This window comes from Emydura macquarii, unplaced genomic scaffold, assembly GCF_026122565.2.
Source record: "Emydura macquarii macquarii isolate MOO-44397 ecotype Brisbane River unplaced genomic scaffold, CSIRO-AGI_Emac_v2 contig_3113, whole genome shotgun sequence".
Classification (NCBI taxonomy): Eukaryota; Metazoa; Chordata; order Testudines; family Chelidae; genus Emydura; species Emydura macquarii.
The window spans coordinates 5,984,839-6,006,078 of NW_027133250.1; the positions used below are offsets into that span (position 1 = coordinate 5,984,839).

At 42.4% G+C, this 21,240-nt stretch overlaps 1 protein-coding gene across 4 annotated transcripts in view; it reads right to left on the reverse strand.

Moving 5' to 3' along the window:
- EPB41 (erythrocyte membrane protein band 4.1) overlaps positions 1–21,240 on the reverse strand; it is a 153,079-nt gene that overhangs the window by 17,690 nt on the left and 114,149 nt on the right. For all 4 annotated transcript variants that reach the window (XM_067530714.1, XM_067530710.1, XM_067530711.1 and 1 more), the window contains exons 18-19: positions 1,762–2,220; positions 351–479 (exon numbers count right to left, since the gene is read on the reverse strand). In XM_067530714.1, coding sequence (XP_067386815.1) covers positions 351–479; positions 1,762–2,220 — 588 coding nt within the window. The remainder of the gene's footprint in view (positions 1–350; positions 480–1,761; positions 2,221–21,240) is intronic.

Below are 21,240 nucleotides of genomic sequence, written 5' to 3' on the forward strand. Positions count from 1 at the left end.
AAGAATCAGGTAAATTCATGGAGTATAGGTCCATCAATGGCTATTAGCCAAGATGGTCAGAGATAGATACAACTCCATGCTCCGGAAGTCCCTACCCTCTGACTGCCAGAAGCTGGGATTGGACAACGGGATGGATCATTTGATGATTGCTTGTTCTGTCCATCCCCACTGAAGCACCTAGCACTGGCTACTGTTGGAAGACAAGATACTAGTTTGGAGAGACCATTGGGCTAACCCAGTATGGCCATTCTAATGTTTTATGCTGTTTTATTTGAAGGATTAATGAACTTTGCACTTACATAGTGTTACATTTTATTAAATCCACGGTGAGATAGGCAAAACATTTCTACCTGTGCAGCTTCGTAGGTGATAGTCTTGGTCTCTGTGTGAACAATGGGAACTTCTTTTGTTGGAATTTCACTTTTCACAGCATTGGACACGTCAGAGATGGTAACTGTCTGAGTCTTCACTAGGGGTGGCTATGAAACACACAAAAAAACATTTAGCATAGTTACATACTGATGATATGTCTGGTAAATGTTCTGACATTGATCTGATAAAAACATCACAGACTCAGAAACCAAGACTCAGCCTAGAAATCTTGAATATTTTAGGCCTACAGAGCATTTGATTCATGTTTCAGAGGGTCAAACACTGAACCACAAAGTCAATTTTGAGGATTAACACACACAATGAAATCCTCTCAGATAACTGTGCTGTCTAATGTCTTCTCTTAAATTAAATATTCAGATTACCATGAAGATATTATACTGGTTAACTTTCTAATTACGAGAATGAGGACCCCGTAGCCAAGCAGACCATGACTCTCACTGTACAGAAATATCAAAATTGATGCTGCGGAGACTGGACAAATAAAAAGTTATTCATGGCTGAGTGAAGCTTTATTCTGAATGCAAATAGAAAGCCATTCCCTTGTTAAAATACTCATCTATCCATGGTTCACTGGCTTTTATTAAATCAATGTCAGACATAAGTCTTTAAAAGTAAAGCAGTGTGTGTGTCTGCGTCTTGAAAGAGAAACTGGAAAAATCAGTTGTTCCACCACCTGATAATTAATCAAAAGAGAAGATTAAGTTAGCAAAGGACCCACAAGGTTTCCCCAGCTCAATCAGTTTCTGCTCACCTTCCCACAGTCTGATAGTTGCCACCTTGATTGTTAGCAGGTTAAATGGTCATCTATTTTAACATAAATGATTAATATTTAACAACACTGAAGCAGGCAAGAATCTCCCCTAGGGTGGGAGGGGGGTTTGAAATCTCATATGACAGTTACAATATAAATGTAGACTTGAACTACAGTTTGCTGTGCTACATTAAGTGGCAGCCCTGCAGCATCTCTTTTAGCCTGATTTCCAATTTTTCTGCAACATAGCAGTAAAAACACCAAAAAACCCACGATAACCACCTAATTCCATGGAATACAAGTAAACATGGGGGCTTTGGAGTCTGCAAGTTTCCTTTTCTTTCGAATACAGTGCACTCGAGTCAAAGGAAGACAAACCTCATTTTTCACTGAGGCATATCTGTTGCTTTACACAAGGCTAAATTGGAAGAGGCTCAGTTGCACAGACTTTGCAGGAGATTAAATGGCTGATTAATTTGGGGAATGAATTCAGGCCATGTAAACATAATTCCTCTTCATAGATTTGTGGCATATGCTTGCTGCAGTGTTTGGAGTTTCATTCCAAAAACCAAAAGGAGATTTGAAAAAAGGAGGCATTCTGAGCTCACAGGTACTACCTGAAAACAGCGAATGACTGTGGGAAACTCATTATCAATATTTGAGTCGTGACACTCTTCATTTTGCTTTCTAAGTGGCTCTCTTGTAAAATAATTTTCTTCAACATCCTCTGCCTTCTCCTCTCTCTCACAGGGGTGCACTGGAGGTGAAACAGCGATTATAGGGGTCTCCACCTCAGATTGCTCTGAATCATCGGCCTGCTTTTCCACACCTTCATAGCCCCCCTTTTCACATTTTAGGTCATCCTTGCTCTCAAGGAAGACAGGTGCTCCCTCCTCCTCGCTGCTTTCAGAGGAAGTGTCAAAGTCACGACTTTGTAAAGACTCTGGTGGAGTTGACATTTGGTTCTCACTAAAGGCTACAGAATGCTTTGGGCCCTCCCATTCAAAGTCAGGGTTACTACTTTTCCTCTCTGTCACTGCATCCACATCTGTTTTGAAGGGAAAGTCACTCAGACTCTAAAAAGAAAAGAATACACAAGGCCAGAAAAGGTTAGGAAGAATGGAGCATCCTGAAACAAAGAAAAACAACATCTGTCTCTGACACTATATCAAGTCTACTGCAATCCATACACAGCAATAGGTGGACTTTAAAAAAAAAAAGTCCTGAAAACTCTTGTGTAATACACATTGCATCCAGCAGACATACTAAACATCACCTTCAAAACTGACAAGTTATCCGTGTGCTTTAGGGTTATGGAATAATATTAACAGTGCCTCTCCCTGGCATCTTGATAAATCACATGGCTGATTCTTGACTTTGTCTAAATTAGGAAATAAACGAGTAACTGCTGATTGGTAGATGGATAGTTCCGTGCACAAACAGAAATTGTAGATACAAAGATACCCATGTACTGCACTGAAACTATACTCCAAGTCCATTTCTTTTCCTTCAAATAACATTTTAGTGAAGAGGGGTGAGGGAAGTGGGCACAAAACCACTGTGAGCCACTGAAAGAACAGCACTGTCCCTGGGAATTCAGACAGCCGGTGTTTAGCTGATTAGAACTCACATTTTGTAGCACCTTTGAAACATAACTGCCAGAGTGTCTTGTTTATTATTGCAGCCTCTAGGACAGTGGTTCCCAACCTGTGGCTTGGGGTCCAAAAGTGACCCATGGGGGCTTTCAAAGTGGCCCACCGCTCCCCTCCCACTGGCTGTAGAAGGGAGCCGCTGCCTAAGAACCCGGGCGGAGCGCGTTGCTGTGGGGTTAAAAGACGGGTGCAGACTCCTTGCTGCCGCCAAGGGGATGGGAGATCAGCACTTCCCTGCCCCTGGCTGTAGCAGGGGGCATGGCAAAGTGCTCCGCCTGGGTCCACAGGCATTTGGATCTCTGCAGGAGCCAGAAGGAGGGGAGCACTGATCTCCTGTCCCCCTGGCTGCAGAAAGGAGCCACTGCCTAGGGACCCAGATGGAACTCATGGGGCTACAGGACACATGCGGTTTCCCTGCTGCAGCCAACCGGACGGGAGAGCCTCCTTGCTGAACTGCTTCCATCTGGCTGTGGTTAAGGGGAGGTGGGGAAGGACTATTGGCATTGACTGGTGGCCCTTCAGGGTAGTAAAAATTACATCTGTGGCCCTCAAGCCAAAAAGGTTGGGAACCACTGCTCTAGGATAACTAATACAGCCATCGTTGTAAAGGACATGATGATGATGGTAACGTTATTGAAAGAGGTCAGTCCTGTAGTCAACTGATTCAATTATCAAGAGGCTCCCAAACTGAAAGAAGCCACTGACTCACCCAAAAATTATGATGCATCCTTCCTCAACATAATCATTCTTCTAAACAAACCAGATCAACTGACTTACACATACATTTAACATACTCCTTGTTTAGCTGAGGAATCGTGTAGGGATCTATAGCTCTACACTGGAAGCCAGATGGTCAAGCTAATGTGTACTGACCATACTGTAACTGAATACCCAATTAGGTTTATTCCCAAAACAGGTTAACAACCGCATATTGTTGTATGATTTGTCCAAAACTATTAACCCAGGTACCATACTTTGTAACAGTAACAGTCTGAGCACAGAAATCCTTACAATACCATTCCTCTTAAAGTTACAGTATAATTAGTATAAGCAACAGTACATTGTAGAAAAGACATGTAATAAACCAATCCAGCCTCCCTAGAAGAAAGCAAGTGTGTCTATAGCACCTGAGATACTTTGGAAGACTGTGCCAAGCCAGAGGATTTAACTAAGGCTGGAGCTATTCTGCCTTCCATTCTGCTCGTTAGCAAGTTCTCAACTAGGTCTTCTTACATCTCTGGGAGCCCTCTAGCCAGAACTTGAAGAAAAGGAACAGTGACAGAAGAGAAGACAAGAGTTAAAACATGCACAAGACAAAACTTGCACAAAATCATCTGTTTTCCCAAATGCCCAGTGAGTACAGGAAAAATATTTAATACATAAACTCATGTCAAACTCATTCTGCAGAGAGGAATGGGTTCCATTTTGAATTAGGGGCTGTGAACCAAAGCTAGAGCCTTATCTTATCCTGGAGTCACAGCATTTCTCCTACTAATGACAAGCTAATATTAGCATTAGAAGGAGGGAACAATAAGCAGACTTACATAGTAACTATAATTACTCAAGTTAGCGCTGCATTCTGTGTCACTCAGTGAGGATGGGGGGAAAGCCCCAAATGATGCATCTCATCAGCTACTTCTCCTTATTTAACTGGCAATTTGCATGTTTAGTTGTGATAAAAGTACACGAATAGGACACGCAAATACTTGTACATATTGCATGCACAACTGCCTACCTCAGTTTTTGGAAAAATCTTGCCCCTTAAGCATTACCATTAAGCTTCAAAGTTACCATTAAGGGGATCGGAGGACAGCATGATATTGATTTGCATTCAAAAGGTTTACTTAGCGACTGCAAGAACTATCATCTTTGTTTTAAATTAAAGCTCGCATTCAGCAGATGCTGAATCTGTCAGTGTCAAGATCAATGTATCAAGTGGGTTGGAAGTCTGACATCCCTGATTTAACGGCTCCCATTTAATGGGACAGCACAAATCTGTTTTAGAAACTATGACTGCTTTTTATTTAAGGACAAGTTGACACAGTCGCATTTTGCTAAGGTGAAACTATTGCTTAATTCTAGATCTCTACATTCTAATGTTATGGACAAAGTAAATTACAAATTACTACTACTTAAGTTTTCCAAATAATTTGAGTTTCTTGTAAATTCTTTGGATTTTAATTTGGGAAACGCATTCAGAGGTGACTAAGATGACAGAAGGACTCCAAAGTCATGTTATGTGCATAAAACTTATTTCTGATTAAAAATATTGCTTTTACAATTACGTACAGAACCACACCAGTAATGCCAGTTTTGAACTACTGCCTAATGCAAGACAGTATATTGCAACTACCTTCCATATCTGGGGGAAGACACTGAAAATTGTCAGCTTTGTCCGCCCATGTGTTGATCTGACTTTAAATGCTCGTTTAGCGTACTGTCAGCCTACCAAGTACAATTTCGTTATACAGTCAAAGTTTTGCAAACTAGGGACCTGATCCGGAGTCTTCAGTAGGAGCAGCAAATGCTCAGCACTTCTATGGAATAAGCTCTGGAAGCACAATTTGCTTGAACTTCAATTGTGGTATTAAGCTGAACAGCAGGGAAAAAAATGAAATCCCATTGAGAAAACAAAAAGTCTATAGAAGAGACAGAGAAAATTGGAACTGTATTTAAACCTTTACAAGAACAGAAAAATATTTTGCAACTAAATGTAACTTGCACTGTGAGTGTATATAAAAATATCAGTACCCAAAATGAAATCTACAGTACAGATATATTTATTTTCAATAAAGCAACAATCCTGAAATAAACAGCAACATGCAAACTAAAAAGATGGAATCAAATCATGATAAGATCAATTGACCAGAAGTGCTTTGTTCTTCCCTTCCTGTTCCATCTGTAGGAAGGTAGCCTAATTAAAAGCTACTTCTTTCTATAAACAGATCTAATTATCTATTTACACACACAGAGACTTTTTATACAAATACTCCTGTGCTTGTTCCTATGTTTAGAAATTTAGTCTACATGCAGGTTAGAACAGATAATGTTTATAAAAATACATTAGGAATTTGAACAGCTATTATAAAATCTGATCTTATCAAGATTTTTTTTTTTTTTAATTTGCAAATGCAAAAGCACTCCTATTTTTAGGACTATTAAAAGCCTGATTTTCAGAGCTGCTGAAGCCTCTCATCTTTGACTTAAATCAGCAGACGTTGAGGGTGATCAGCAGACGTTGAGGGTGATCAGCAATTCTGACAAGTACCCATTAGTTTCGAATGGCTACTTGCAATAAAAAACTAATCAGATGTGCAAGAGACTATTTTGCATAAGCCATACATAGTGTAGAAAGAGTACAGGACAAGCAAGATGCAGTGCCCCCCGGGGGTGTCCCCCCCTTTTTTTTTTAAAAGAACAAACATGAATGCAATTAAAACAATCATCTTGGGAAATCCCAATCACAGTGCACTTGAAGATGAAAAATACTGAGGACACAGTTAATTTACTTAAAGTTACAGTGTAAAAAGTGACACTAAAACCAGCAATTCAAATAGGGGATAAATTAATAACAGACTAATTGTGTGACTGCTCCCAAACACCACAGATATATTTCGTGGTTTAATACAATACTGATTATTTTAACAGTACTTTTTAGCAGCAAAATATATGAAGGCTGTTTCTTATCCACCCTCCCAACATACAGCCAGTTGCTCATGCTTAGCTGCCAAGTTTTTCTATTCTGTATCCTTCCTATTTCAGAGCAGTGCTTGCACAGAGCACACTTCCACAGGGATGGTGCTGACTGCCTCCTCGTCAACATTTTCAACGACCTCACCACATGAGAGAACTGTGGAGGGAGTGCCTATGGGTTGATAAAAATCCTTATTAAGCCACCAAAACTGCCCATTACTGAGTGTATATGATAACTATTTAGGATGATGGAATAATAATATGAACAGCAATGCCAACTTGAAACAATCCCCTACAAAAAGAACTGAATGAAGTTTACAAATTCTAACTAGATAATCTTTCTAATCAAGTTTTTATTCAGTATAGCATTATCAATGTAGGACACTGGCATTTGTTATTAGGTTATCCCCAAGATACAAGTGTATGCATAAGCAAACAGGATTGATGTAACTGCCTACGGATATACAATTAGCCATTAAATAGAAGACATTGATTTTGCAGTGAACTACACTCACCAGTAACAATTCCACAGATCAATTGATGAATGTTCTCAATCGCAACAAAGCTGTCGGAAGTACTTGAGCAAAGATTATTATAAAGCAGTAAATAGATACCTTTAATATACAACACCTTTTTAAACCTTGGATAGCTTCCAGATTCCCCAAGACAAGAAAGGTTTAGGTTTTACAACTAGTACAACAAAAGCTAGTTTTTATTTATGGCCCTCAGCTGTGAGATTGCGTATTTCGGATTGGTTTTTAGGTCACCAATGAACTAACCATAATATTTTGATTATTAGCCTGTCTCATAATTTCAAATAATAAAATGATAAACAACAATTCTGCCCAAATTAATGATAGGGTCAGAAAATACACATTGTGTTTTAAACAAGTCTGCTCTACTGAATACAGATCCAAATCCTGCAAGATGCAGAGCAACATCAATTCGCAGTGCGTCAAAGGGAGTTTCAGTAGCTTAGAAACTTGAAAGATCAAGACCCCAGTAATTTTATTAATAAAAAATCTGCCAAGTTAAACTATTGACGAGCATACTTCTCTCTCTCTTTATGGAACACATCTGTTCTGGAAGGCCACAGCACAGGATAGTATTGCTGGCGTAAGAGGTTGCACATTTACTGCTCTAGCACTCTTTCCATGGAGTATCAACTGCCTTTGGAAATAAACAGAGTCAATTTAGCAGCTGCAATTGAAAATACACTAGAAATAGTCATACTAAAACTGAGGTGAGATCATTACTTTTTTGCTGCTGCATTTCCCCTACTCCATCTCTAGATACCATTAAAGAAAGCCTCAGTTCTGCAAGCTACTTCTCATGAGCAGACCCTTTGCTCCAATGAAGTCAATAAAGTTCTGCACATGTGCAGGGCACCACCAAGCAGAGAAGCAGTAAGGATCTGTAAGGTTCCTTGCTTGGGGGTGGTTGGTAGGGGAGTGTCACCTAGTGGTCAGAGTTTAGGCAGGGGCAGTGATTGGTAGGGGAGCCCAGGCCCTCCCTCACTCCACTGGGCTCAAACCCTGGCACCTTCGAGGGCTATCAATGATCTGATAGTCAGGGGCGCTTAAAGCTGCCCCCGCCCCCCCAGGGCCACTTCCTACCACTACCTGCAATTCCAAGGTTGGCATCTGGGTTAAGACTGTGTGAAGGGTGTTTATTCACCACAAGGCACCTTCCACCAGCTGCGTGTAAACGTTGGAGCATCCTCTCTCTCAGAGGGCAACTGTCTCCTCTGGGAGTGTGGCTGTCCCTCCTGGGCCAGATCAGTCCTAGGGGTTTCCCCTGCAGGGGTAGTCCAAACAAAACAAAGGGAATTAACAGGTCCCAGACTCCATAAGATAGGGAGAGGGGGATTTTCCCCTCAGGCTGTCTCTGTAGCAGGTCCTCCCCTCCCCCAGAGACCTTCAGGCAGTTGTTTAGGGAGAGATTCTGCTTCCCCTCAGCTCTTCTCTAGCTGCAGGTCAGCTCTCTTTCCTGGTCTGTCACCAAGTGGGATGTTCTCCTGCCTTTTTAACTCCTCTCCAGTTGGTGCATTTCCTAAAGTATGATAGTTCCTTAACCCCTTGTTGCTCAGTGTGGGATTTGTATACCCTGTCACAAGATCTTAGATTGCTTACTCACAGCCCAGTCTCACTTTCTGCATGATGATATGAAGCAGCATACAACTCCAAAATGAAACAATCATCTGGATAAAGAGAATAAACTCAGAGCTGAAGAGGTGGTATAAAGAGAATTTACTCTAGTTAACTTATGAATCACCCTTCCTGAAGGGATAAGTCTTATGTATAATTTCTGTCAACTTCAAAGTAAGCCTGTTGCTGAAACAAGGCCAGAATGTATGATTCTGTATATGTAGGATTCAGAATTTTAATATATGAGCTTTTGGGGGGGAGGAGGAATAGAAGTTGGTTAGTTAGGGAAGTTAGTGCTTCCCAAACCCTGACAGGTACTACTGAAGTTTTTTTTAAATGAGCATAAATATCTTTGCCTGAAACCAGGGATTGTACAATGAATTCACATGGCTAATGACACCACAAAACAATTGTCATGTGAAAAAACCCTCAAATATTAAAAAACATTTCAACACAATTAGAATTGCTGACCAGCAGAATTCCATGCAGCTTTAAGTTAGCATGAGAAACATTCTTTCCTGACTGCAGAGTAGGTAGAACTACTGTAGCTTTTCTAAACTACTGTAGTTTGTTCACATTTAATCTTAGAGTAATGAGCACTAAAAGCAGGTCTACACTGCTGGCAAAATTCAGCGGCAGTTGACAGGAGTTACGCAAGCTACGCAGAGTAGCTTGCATAACTCCCATCGACTTTGTTACTTTTCTTTAGCACGCCGTCTCCACTGCGATGCGCTGACAGGAAATGTGCTCCTGTCAACACAGTGCTATGCTTTTTTTGGAGGTGGTTTTAATAGATCAACTTCTGGATCGACTGAGTGTGTCTTCACTGATATTCAACTAATCCAGAAAAATCAATCTGACGGCAGCAAATTTGCCACTGTCGGCATGTACATAGCCTAAGAAATGTGTTACTTACACAGAGCATTTGAGATAGTGCTGAATGATTTTTTTGAAAGTTATTCTTAGGCTGCATGAGTTTTAGCCTTATCAAATTATTATGGCTGTTTTATAGAACAGTGAATTTAGGGGCCTAAAATGGCAACCTAGTGGGACCATTCACTGTAGTTGTGCTGGTTGACCCTGCACTACTGTAGTTAATAATTAGCTATAAAATAAAGCAAAAAACAATAACAAAAACAAAAAAAAATGGATTATAGATCATCTTTTTGTATAAGAATGCATGGTACCTGGTTTGGCATAAAGAGCTCACCCAGACAAGGAAGAGAGCATGTTAGTCGAAATAGGTTAAAATGCAAGAATACTTCCTGTTTTGTTAACAGAATAATAGAAAGAGGGTTCTGAGATTTGCAGCAACATTTATTAACAATAAATGTACATATTTACAAAGCAAATAATCTGAAAAAAATACAAAAGAAAAAGTGTTCCAAAAGAGAAAGTTTTAGTTTAAAAAAAATCTTATTTTAGTTCCCTTGCACTGGCTGTTAACTAGATCATGTACCACTAGTATAAAATTACAGACACTAAGACCTGCTCTACACTTACCTGGAAATTCAGTGGCAGTCAATGGGAGTTACAAAGAGTAGCTTCCGTAACTCTCGTCGACTGCTGCGCTTCCCTTCTGCACGCCGTCTTCACTGCACTGCGCCGATGGGAACCGCGTTCCCGTCAACGCAGCGCTATGCCACTTGAGGGGGTGGATTTACTACGTCGACTTCCTGATCGATTGAGAGGGTCTACACTGACCGCTCAATCGATCCAGAAAGATCGAGCTGACGGTGGCGACTTTGTCACTATCAGTACAGACATACCCAGAGTGGCACAGCCACAGACTTTCCCAGTATTGGGTGCTTGTCAAGGAACAGAGCTCAAGAATCAAAACCTTTCCCACAGCCCCCTAACTGAGAAACACTCACGTGCCCAATAAGGAAGAGTGAACGGGTAACTCTAGATCTCCTGGGACATCAGCACTCTAACTGGAGACCAAACTGAGTTTTAAATAAACTATCCATCCCACCTTTCATTGAGCTTTTCTAAAAATATTTTTCCTTCTATCTATTGGAATATTGCCGTTGTCTACACACTGTTTTCATCCACTGTCACATACACATGAGAAAATCGATGAGGCTAGTGGTTTAATTCATATAGTGAAAGGTTACTAATCCTTACATAAATTAACACACACTTTCTATCACTGATAATCTTCTTGACGAGCTCAGAAGTGTAGACTGTGAGCAGATTCTGATTTCACTCCGGTGAGAATCAGGAGTAACTCCAGTAAAATTACACAAGAGTGTAAGAAAATCAGCCTCCCTTTTTCTACTTGCCCTTTGATCATGACCAAAACCCACTGCTTGCTGTTCCTCACTATAGCCTTCCCAAACTAAATGCAGAAGACCTGGTCTGGTGCATAAATGGAGGCTACTTACCTGTAACTGGAAGTTACATGAGATGTGTTGTTCCTATGTGTATTCTACAGGTGAGTATGCATGTGCAACACGCGTCCAAGTCTGGAGATCCTCAGTAAGCAGTGTCCATTAGCCTGCACATGCACAATGGCTCTCCTCATGCTCCAGACCAAGGACGTAAGAAGCAGTGCAGGCTGATTCCTCTCCAGTTCTTCTTCTTACAGCGAATCAGATACGATCCGAAGCAGAGGGGAAGGAGAGTGGGTATGGAATACAGATAGGGTCCACACATCTCAAAGAACTTCCAGTTACAGATATGTAATCTCCATTTCTTCTTCAAATGCTGGTCCCTATGTGCATTCCAGGCATGGGTGACTGATAAGCACTACTGAGACTGAAGGGGTATATAAGAATGCAGTCTGTAAAGATGCTTGAAGAACTGCAGTCCCCCCTACAGCCACATCTGCAGAGGAGGCTTGAACTAGCAGGTAATGTTTTGTCAATGTGTTAATGGAGCTCCAGGTAGCCACTCTGCATATATCCAGTACTGGTACTTGCTGGAGAGATGCTGTGGAGGCAGCTTGTGCCTCTTTGGAGTGACCCTCGCCCTGGGGAGGAATACACACTAATTGGCAGCACATGACGATGATGCAACCAGAAACCCACTTCAAGATTCTCTGAGAAGATATTGCTTGTCCTTGTGACCCTTTTTTGCTAGAGCGACAATCTTGGTGATTTTCTGATTGGTTTGATCCTTTGCAGGCAGAATGCCAGGGCTTATCTGACATTCAGGGAATGGAAGTCTTCATGTCAACAGACGCACTGGGTTCCAGGAAGAAGAATTGGTAAATGAAAAGGTTGGGTTTACATGGAATTCAGAAATTACTTTAAGGAGGAATTTAGGAAGAAGGCAAAGGGAGACCTTTCTTCTTGTGAAAAATGGTGTATAGTAGACTGGCCATGAGCGTTCCTATCTCACTTACTATTACTTTGGCCAAGAGGGTAACTAAAACTGCAACCTTCATGGAAAGGTGGTGAGTGGGACACAGAGCATGTGGCCAAAGGTTCAAATGGTATTGACAGGATGAGACTGAGGTGCAGGCTTGATCAATGATGGGAAGGCACTAACTAGGCCTTTACGAATCTAAGTTACAGACACTATGTTGGGTAAGTAAAAATGGGGGAAGAAAAGAAGGCACTGATTGCTGTGAGATGGACCTGCAGCGAGATAATAGAAAGACTTGAGCTCTTCATAGACTAGAGATAATCTAAAATGACTGGGATAGCTGCAGATTCTGAGGAAGACTTATTATGCCATGCCAGGCAGGTAAGTGCCTCCCCATTTAGCTAGGTAGCATTTCCTAGTGGAGTCTTTCCTACTGTGAGTGAGAATGGATTAGACTATTTCCAAACATGATTGTTCTAAATTCTGATGCCCATCCACAAACCATGCTGTGAGGTGAAGCACACCTAGCTGGGGGAGGGAGGGTTGATTTTTGCAGTTTTTCTAAGTTAGACGATCTGGGAAGGGTAGTATCCTGATAGGAGGATGGGGTGGACATTCTCAGAAGGTCCAGGAACCAGAACTATCTGGGCCAGTTGGGTGCTGACCTTGTGGTTAGAACGATTTGTTAGGAGTCAGTTGTCCAAGTATGGAAGCCTACAGTGCATAATGTCTCAATTGGGCTGCCACCACTGAGAATACATGTGTGAATACAGTAGAACCTCAAAGATACGAACACCTCTGAAATGTTCGCAACTCTGAACAAAACACTATGGCACAGTACCCTGCAGTCAGTGCCTTCCAGCTCAGGCTGGGAGAAATCTCTGCAAAGGTGGCACCTGGCAGCACTGCCTGGTTTGCAAGCAGCTCCCTGCCCTATTCCTATTTCTCGCTTTTGGGCTGAACTAGGGGGGCCTGCCCCACACCCTTGGCAGTACAAACCCCAGCCCTCAGCCGCTCCTCCCCAGGGCTCGCTCTGCTCTATGCACTGCTCGTCAAGTTCCAGAGGCAGCACGTGGCAAGGGGTTGGTGCCAGCCCACTGCCAGTGTCCCTTCCTCCCCTGCCCACTGCATTCCCAGAGGTGCTGGCAGGATCCAGGAGCCCCGGGCAAAGCTTGGGCTACATCGGTGCACAGGCTGTGGCCCTTCAAAACTCCTCCAGAGTGCAGCTCCTCCACTCCAGCTCCAGGCCAGATTTTGACTGCAACAGCAGCAGCTCAGTAGCTCCCTGCTGCAGCTTCTTTCTCCGGCTCCGGACTGACCCTCTTGACTGGGTGGTGGTGAAAACACCTTTCCCCTCCCAGGGGAGTGGTGTGGCGGGGAGATGAAACAGCACCCTTCGCTTACAGGAAATAGCGCAGATCCCAGGCTGCACTGCATGCCTAAGATGGCAATACAGGCACCGTATAGTACAGGTATTTGCTTTTATTTTTTCCCCTTCCTCCGCTGCTGCCTGATTGCTTACTTTCAGTTTCACATGGTGTTCAGTTGACCGGTCAGTTCGTAACTCTAGTGTTTGTATCTTTGAGGTTCTACTGTAGTTTGGGTGCAGTTGCTATGCAAAGGGAAGGACTCTGAACTGGTATTGTTTCTGACCTACAAGGAGAAATTTTCTATGGGCAGATGAATATCCACAAGAAAAACAGGCGCCCTTCAGGGCTACAGCTGTGATTCACATTCCCTCTTATAGAGAGGGGATTATTGATGCTATTGTAACCATCCTGAATTTTAACTTTTGAATAAAGATGTTCAGTCGCTGAAAATTCAGAGGGGTCTCCATTTTCTGTCTTTTTAGAGACTAAGAACTATGGGGAATAGAACCCTCTCCCTTGATACTGGGATGACACTCATTCTATTGCCCCTCGTTAGAGAAAAGAATTTGTCTCTTGACAGAATCATGAGAGGAGTTGCTGGAGAGGGACCAGGAAGGAGTTTTAGGGGGAAGGGAGAAAGAAGAATATGATGGGTTAACCATGGTGGTTGATTTCCAGAACCCACTTATCTGTCATGACTGAGTTCCAGTTGTGGGTGAAAAGTGTGAGACAGCCCCCAAAGACAGGGTGGGTGGGAATGAGTGGAGGTTGTGGCAGCAGGGGGATTGGAGGTGGGGGGCATGAAAATTGAGGTATTTGAACTCTGTTGCTTGCAAGGAGACTCAGCCAGATGCTGGTGGCAGAATGGTTGTGGAGGAAGTGGTTTTGTTCTATACACCTGCCTCTGGTGTTATCTCTTTGGGGCCAAGGTGTAAGTTCCCAGGGAGCAGAGGATCAGTCTACAGCAAATTGTGGGGTGTGTCCACTTAAGGGGGCATGGAGGAAAATTTGGGGGGGGGGGGGGGGCGGGGTGTGGCAAGGCCCAACCCAGCTCCCATGGGAGATGGAGAAGCACCACCACCCAGCTCAGCTCTGGCCCCAGCCCCACTCTGGCCCCTGCTCTGCCTCCAGCCCAGCTCTGCTCTCATTCCTTCTCTGCCTCCTAGGCCTAGCTCCTCCTCCAGCCGCAGTTCAGCCCCCAGCTCCACCTTCAACCCAAGTTCAATTGTGTAGTAATGGAAGGGGGGCGTGGACAAATTCCATTACTGGTAATGGGGAGGCCCGACAGGAAAATTTGGGCACCACTGATCTAGAGTCTTTGAACACAAGTAGGGACTCAAAACTATTCATTGAACAACGTTTGACTTGTCAAATGGTAAATTCTCTATGGTATTCTGCACCTCCCGGAGGAACCCCAAAGAATGAAGCCAAGACTCGTGCCTCATAATTCTATCTCTGGCTTGCTATGCAGATGCCATGTTGGCGGCATCCACTGTGACTTGTTAGGGGCGTTTTTGCCACTAGCCTGCCTTCCTCAATGAATGTTTGAAATTGGGCGCTGTCCTCTAGGGTAAGTTTCTCCTTAAAGTCTGCCAGTCCAGAATAGTTATTAATATTGTATTTCACTAACAAAGCCTGACAGTTAGCAGTATGGAATTGTAAGTTTGCAGATGAGAATACATTTCTTTTCAAAAGGCCCAACCTGTTCAAGTCCTTGTCAGCCAGGGTGGCCTTATAGCATTGTAACCATCTCTTTCTGTGGCTGCCAGTACCACCAGTGAGTTGGGCGCTGGATGCATGAAAAGGAACTCAGATCCTTTGACTGGGACAAAATGGTGCCTCTCACCTCTTTTAGGTGTGGGGGTACAGGAGGCTGGGATAGGCCAAACCACACTGGCTACCTTCCAAAATTGGCCTCATTTATCAGGAGAGCCACTTTGCTGGAACCTGTAGGTTGCAGGATGTCAAGGAGCTGATGCTGGATAACTTGGACCTCTTCCACGGGATCTGGAGGTCACCTGCTATCATCTGCAGGAGCTCCTGATACTGCCTAGGTCGTCCAACAGAGATGGAGAAGATGGAAAAATTGCTTCATCCAGTGAAGAGGATGAGATATCCCTGTTAATACCATCAGTCCCTCTGGATCTGGATCACTTTCCTCCTCCTCATACTTTGGTTGATCCAACAGATACGTGGAAGAGGTGCAGTAGGGCTTGTGGACAGATCAGGGATGTCTGCTATACAGGTCCCACAGGCCCCAGTAGGGCCAATAGGGGTCAATGAGTTGAGGGGGACCCCCCGGCACCAAGTAACAATGGTCCCTGGGATAGTCATATATAGGAGGAGGGCCCCTGGATCTCATCAACTCCCTCCTGTAAAGACGCTCTGTGAGGGGTCGATGGGTTGGCCAGAACGTCTGACTTATCCAAGTAGGAGACTTGCCTTTACTCCACCAGTGGGACTGTCGGTACAAGAGAGTGAGGGCTGGAGCAGGGAGGGTCCCCATGTTGTCCAAGGAGTTTCCTCCTCTGGTGTGGGAATGTCTCTCAGGAGGACCGGGCTCGAAAGGAGGGGGGACTGAGGGTAAAGGAGGAAGATATCATCCATTGAGATAGATGTCTCTGCATGTCCCAGTGTTCTGGGTTGTCCAGTGGCTGTGACTAACAGTTCCAGTATGTCCCAAGATGTTGAGAATGCAAGAACCTTAAGAAGGGTTTGCCGGTACTGCTGAAGAGTCAGGTTCAGTACTCTTTCATGGAGTCGGTGGATGCCAGTCTTTATGTTTAGCAATCAGAACTAATGATGGTATGGATGGAGCCTCTCTCTTTCACGCTTTACCCATCTGCCTGGCAGTCTTAAGCTGTCCCGAGCCCTTAGGATCTGAGAGTGAAGGCTCACCTGACCTGGACAGAGTCGGGGAGGGGATCTCTTCTTTTAGGAGCAAACCTGGATGAGGATCTATCCTTGTATCTAAGACTGCCCCTTTCTCTTGTGCAAAGCCCTGGAGGATAATTCCTTGGGCTTAGCAGTTCTAAGCTCATTTCTGGGCTTGTGCTCAGAAGGGCGCTGCTTGTTGGTAGACACTGATGTACAAGGGGGTCTCCCTGGCCTGGGTCAGAGTGAAGTCTCATGGCCTTCTCCATAAGGTGTTTCCTCAACTGAAGCTCACATGCTTCATGTGTTCAGAGGGGAAACGAATGGCAACTGCTGCTCTTTGCTGAAATATGAGAGAACAGAGCTAACATTGGTACTTGTGACTCATGGAGAAGGAGTGAAGGCAAGAGATGCACTGGGACTATGCCCAGAGTCCAAGCTTCAAGAATTGCATGCAGACACTCCCAAGAAAGGAAAGAAATGAAGCTAAACTAACTATACAATATTAAAGCTTTAACTACGCTAAATATTAAAAACCATTTACAGGCTGATAAGAATGAAACTGGAGAAATCTGTGGACACAGGATTCTGACTCAGGCCATGCGGCAGTAAGAAGGAACTAGAGAGGCCTCAGCCCACACTGCCTCTCACATCGTTGGTCGAGAGCAACTGTGCACGTACCAGTCAACAGACAGTGTTTACTAAGAATCTCCAGACTTGGTAACATGGCGCACAGGCATACCCATGTGTGGAATATACATAGAAACCAGCCCTCAAAGATCTATTTCTGTATTCCAAGTGAACATCCAATTGATAATACTCAAATATTCTGCTATATTTTTGACGTTAGTATTGATCAAGATCTCACAGCACTTGCTGGTACCATTAGCTCATTGTGCACCACACCGCAAAGAAATGATGCTGCCTCATAAGACTGATGGTCTCTGGCACCCAGTACAGCTACAGGAAGTACACTGAAGAACTGTATGACATACAACTTGAACAGCCTATTTTCACTTTTAAAGATGTTACTGGTCCTCTGCTAACAGATCTCATTTGAGTGTCTCCAAATTAAAATGTAAATACAGGGTTTTTTAAAAATCAGAATCAGTGCCATTTATCTATTTTAATGTATTTTATCTTCATCATTTCATCTGAACTTCAAGAAGTCCTGAGTTGAGGAAAAATAATCTCTGTACAAGTTTCAAAAGGCTAGCGTCATAGTGAATAAAAAGTCCCCGATGATGCCTGGGCCTGAAGCAGACAGCCACTGGGGAACACAAACCCACTTCCCTACTTCAAAACACCTATAACTTTTAGAAGAAAATGTGGTTAAAACCAAGAGACTATTTTGCATTAAATAAGGAAGTTTAGCAAAGCTGATATCATAATGAAAATAAATTAAGATTCACCGAATTTAAAGTGATTTCTATTTCAGTATGTGTATTACATACATAACCAACTAATTTATTCTGGCGTTTTGAACTTCAGAATCCAAAGACAACAGGAGACTGAAGTCCTGAAGAGAAGTCTCTTATTTCTGTCTCTAACTGAACTGTGCATCCTCAATTTTATGTAACATAGGGCACGCAAAAGTCTTAGTTAAAACACAGACACAAAGTCTTGGTGTGATAGTCAAAGGTATTAGAATGAAAAATGCTAAAAAATAATTAAGACTGATTCATACTAATACTGTTAGCACCCTCTATCCATTGATGTTTATGAAGCACCCAGTCACCAGTATCTAGGTGCTGCTGAAACATCCTCAGCTGTAAGAGGCCATCAAGGATTAAGTGTAAGAATGCACACTTTTTCACATAAGCCTAGGCAAGTTTACATTTTATGCATCCTGCAGACATTTTCCAATCTTCCTTCAGAGTAGCAAATATTCACAATCTTCTCAAATATTCCCCATCAGTGCAACAGACCTTAATTACACTATTGGCCAAATACAAACGAGACTTTCTACTTACAGGATCAGCACTGTCATGAATTAATGTAAGACACTGGCATGGTAACAATTGGCCAGTAGGCTAGATGATTTGTGAGAAACTCCACTCTATTGTCTCCTCTGGAGTGAGGAGAGAGCAAGATGCATTCATTCTTCCAGTATTTCTTCATGAAAGCTCTGAGACATTTACCTTTAAACTAAGCTATAGTGTGCAACATCTTATTCTGCACCTAATCTGCCTGACATCAGAAATGACTGATCTAGTTACAGTAGTTATTACCTTGCAGTACCTTTCAAGAACACCTCAATTCTAGAAACAGTAAGCCATACTGTTAAAGTATCTCTGCTAGCAATAAACACAAAAGGAAAAAACATCTCCTTGCAAGATACTTAAAACTGACATTTCGTACTACATTAAGTACATATAAGCATACAGAAATATTTATATATACACGTGTATTATTCAGATAATTTTTTGTATTTCAATGCTGGGAAGAGGTGTCTCTTTCCAGGATAGGTGAAGACCTAGCACAGAGGACTGCATCTGAGGAAGTGGGATGCAACCCATGAAAGCTTATGCCTACTGAAATTAAATGTTAGTCTTTAAAGTGCTACAGAACTCTCGTTTTTATTTAATACGCATTTTCAAGAGATACATTGCTTCTTGGACCTCTAGCTTGAGAGAGCACTAGAGACAGAAATTATGTCCAGTCAAAATTGCATAAAGACTCTCCAGTCCAAGAGAAGGGAAGGAAAGGGTGGGACCTCATACATAGTGAAGGCAAAATGTTAAGTCTCTTCCTTGATGTTCCTTCACTCAAAAAGCAAACCAGAAAGTAACTTGGCTTACAAGACGTGAACACAAAGTTCAACTTTAGGATACCAGGTTAAGGCTCCATGAATTTTTAAATGTGGACAAAATCACATTCTAATGGTGCTTGAAAGTAATGCAGTATTTACCAAGAGATGACTGAGATTTCTGTGAGAAACAGACTCGCTTGAATGGTATAAGTCTACCTAACACAACACATCCACCTTCACAATGTGTGTGGATGATAATAAGCTGACCTCTAAACTGCTAAAAAGATATTAATAGCTTGCTCAACTTCTTCATGGCCTCTTTAGAGATAGTAATTAAGTGCTAAGGAACACTGTGTGGGGCATTCTCAGAATCTGTAGTTTGAAAGTTTTTTGCTGATAGAAATCAGTCTAATTTCAAAGTTAATTTGATAAAAAGATTGCTTTATTCAGAAAGTTCATAGATGACCTGAGCAGAACAAAAGGATGCAGCTCTTCTTATCCTAGAGTAATAGCTCTCTTCAATAATGTTCAAACCTCTTTCTAGGTAAGATCCCAAAGAACGCACTTCCTAGTTCTTTTTGATAAGGTAGATACGGCTGTAGAAATCATGGCCTTGTGATGACTGATATTCATTGTAGTCATTTCAAGGTACATTTTTCTTATAGCAGTTTCTAAAGATGTCTTGTGGAAGTTGATTCATCTCAAGTCTAGCCATCCTCAATAGCACCATGGTAATCTCAGACCTGTGGCTCTTAAAACACAGTAGCAAGTGTTTTTTTCTAATTATAGTGTTTTGGGGGCACAAGAATAGTTAATGTCTGGAAGTGAAGGCTGAAAAAGCACAGACTCCTACAGAGACTCAAATGACTACCCCTCATTTCTGAGATATGATAGAGCAAACAGTTTTTAAGTAGCCTGAGTTCTGAGTTTTAACCTCTTGTCCTTTCCAATTCTTGCACAGGAATTCTGGTAGGAACTCATATCCCAGAAGTGTTCAACACACCCTGCCCTTCCTTTTCAGGTTCTCCCTTTAGCTTGACCCAATGATGCAATTTTCCAGCTTCCCCACTGCTTTCTCTTCCCATTTCCTCAAGGCCATCGTCCTAAATTTCATGATGAGCCCTACTATTGGGGTTCTCCATTCACTGTCTACTGAGCCTTATTCCTTAGTTCCATCCAGTGCATGATTCTTTTGAAGTGGCAACATTTGTACTGAGAGCACATGGGGATGGGGAGACTGATGCAGGCATTTCCCCTTAGTCTGTGGATAAATCTGCATATGCACATCAATGTTACCTGTAATGCTTAATTTAGTTTCAACATTTTTTATTAGCTACAAAAGGAACAACTGTATATTATGGTTTCAATATATATTGTTTGGATATGATGTTGGAATTTGTTTTTAATAGGAAGTTTATGGATTATGGTACTAAAAGGGTATGATACTTTTCAATTAAACTGGTATCCACACAAAGCAAAATCCTGAGGGCACGAACTGGTGAGCTAATCTGAACTCATTATACACGTATTCAAGCAGTACTGGTCAAAACCATGAATATTTTCATGAGATTAAAAACAAAATTAAAGTTTCATTAACTAACTAGATTCTTCCTAGCTAAAGTTCTGAGACACTGTTCAGAGAGCCTCGATCTACACACTCATGAGAAAGAGTGTGAAATAGAGATGCAGATGAGGTATTTTATGATTCACTATTATCCTCCATATTGGAAAATGTACACAATTCCAGGCACATTCATTATAGATTTGTCTCCTCTCTTTTCCCAGTGTGCGCACATGTACACATTAACTTTCTAAAATAACATTGTATACACAGATAGTTATATAAAGAAAAATATACACATAGATTTTAGTCCCTTCCATCCAAGTGTCTTCGATTCTCTTATAGGCCCTTAGTGTGACTACCACGGCAGATACAGATGGCAGCTCTCAGCAATATTCTTTCTACACCCATCCTCTAGAGAAAGCAACAGAATGCAAAATTACAACTGGCAAAGAGCGGGTTGGCTCCTGTCTGGGCTAGTCTACACTGTTGGTGGCGGTCGCTAGGAGATACGCAAGTTACATTACACAGCTTGCGTATACCCCATCGATGTACTTACGTTGACTTACTGTGGCATCTTCACACCGCTGTGTCAATGGGAGACGCCATCCCATCAACAAAGCCTTAGTCCTTTCAGGGAGGTGGAATACTGGCATCAACTGGAGAGCCCATCTCCCATTGATTGAGCAGGTCTTCATGACCTGCTCAATCGATCCTGCTTCATTGATCGCTGCG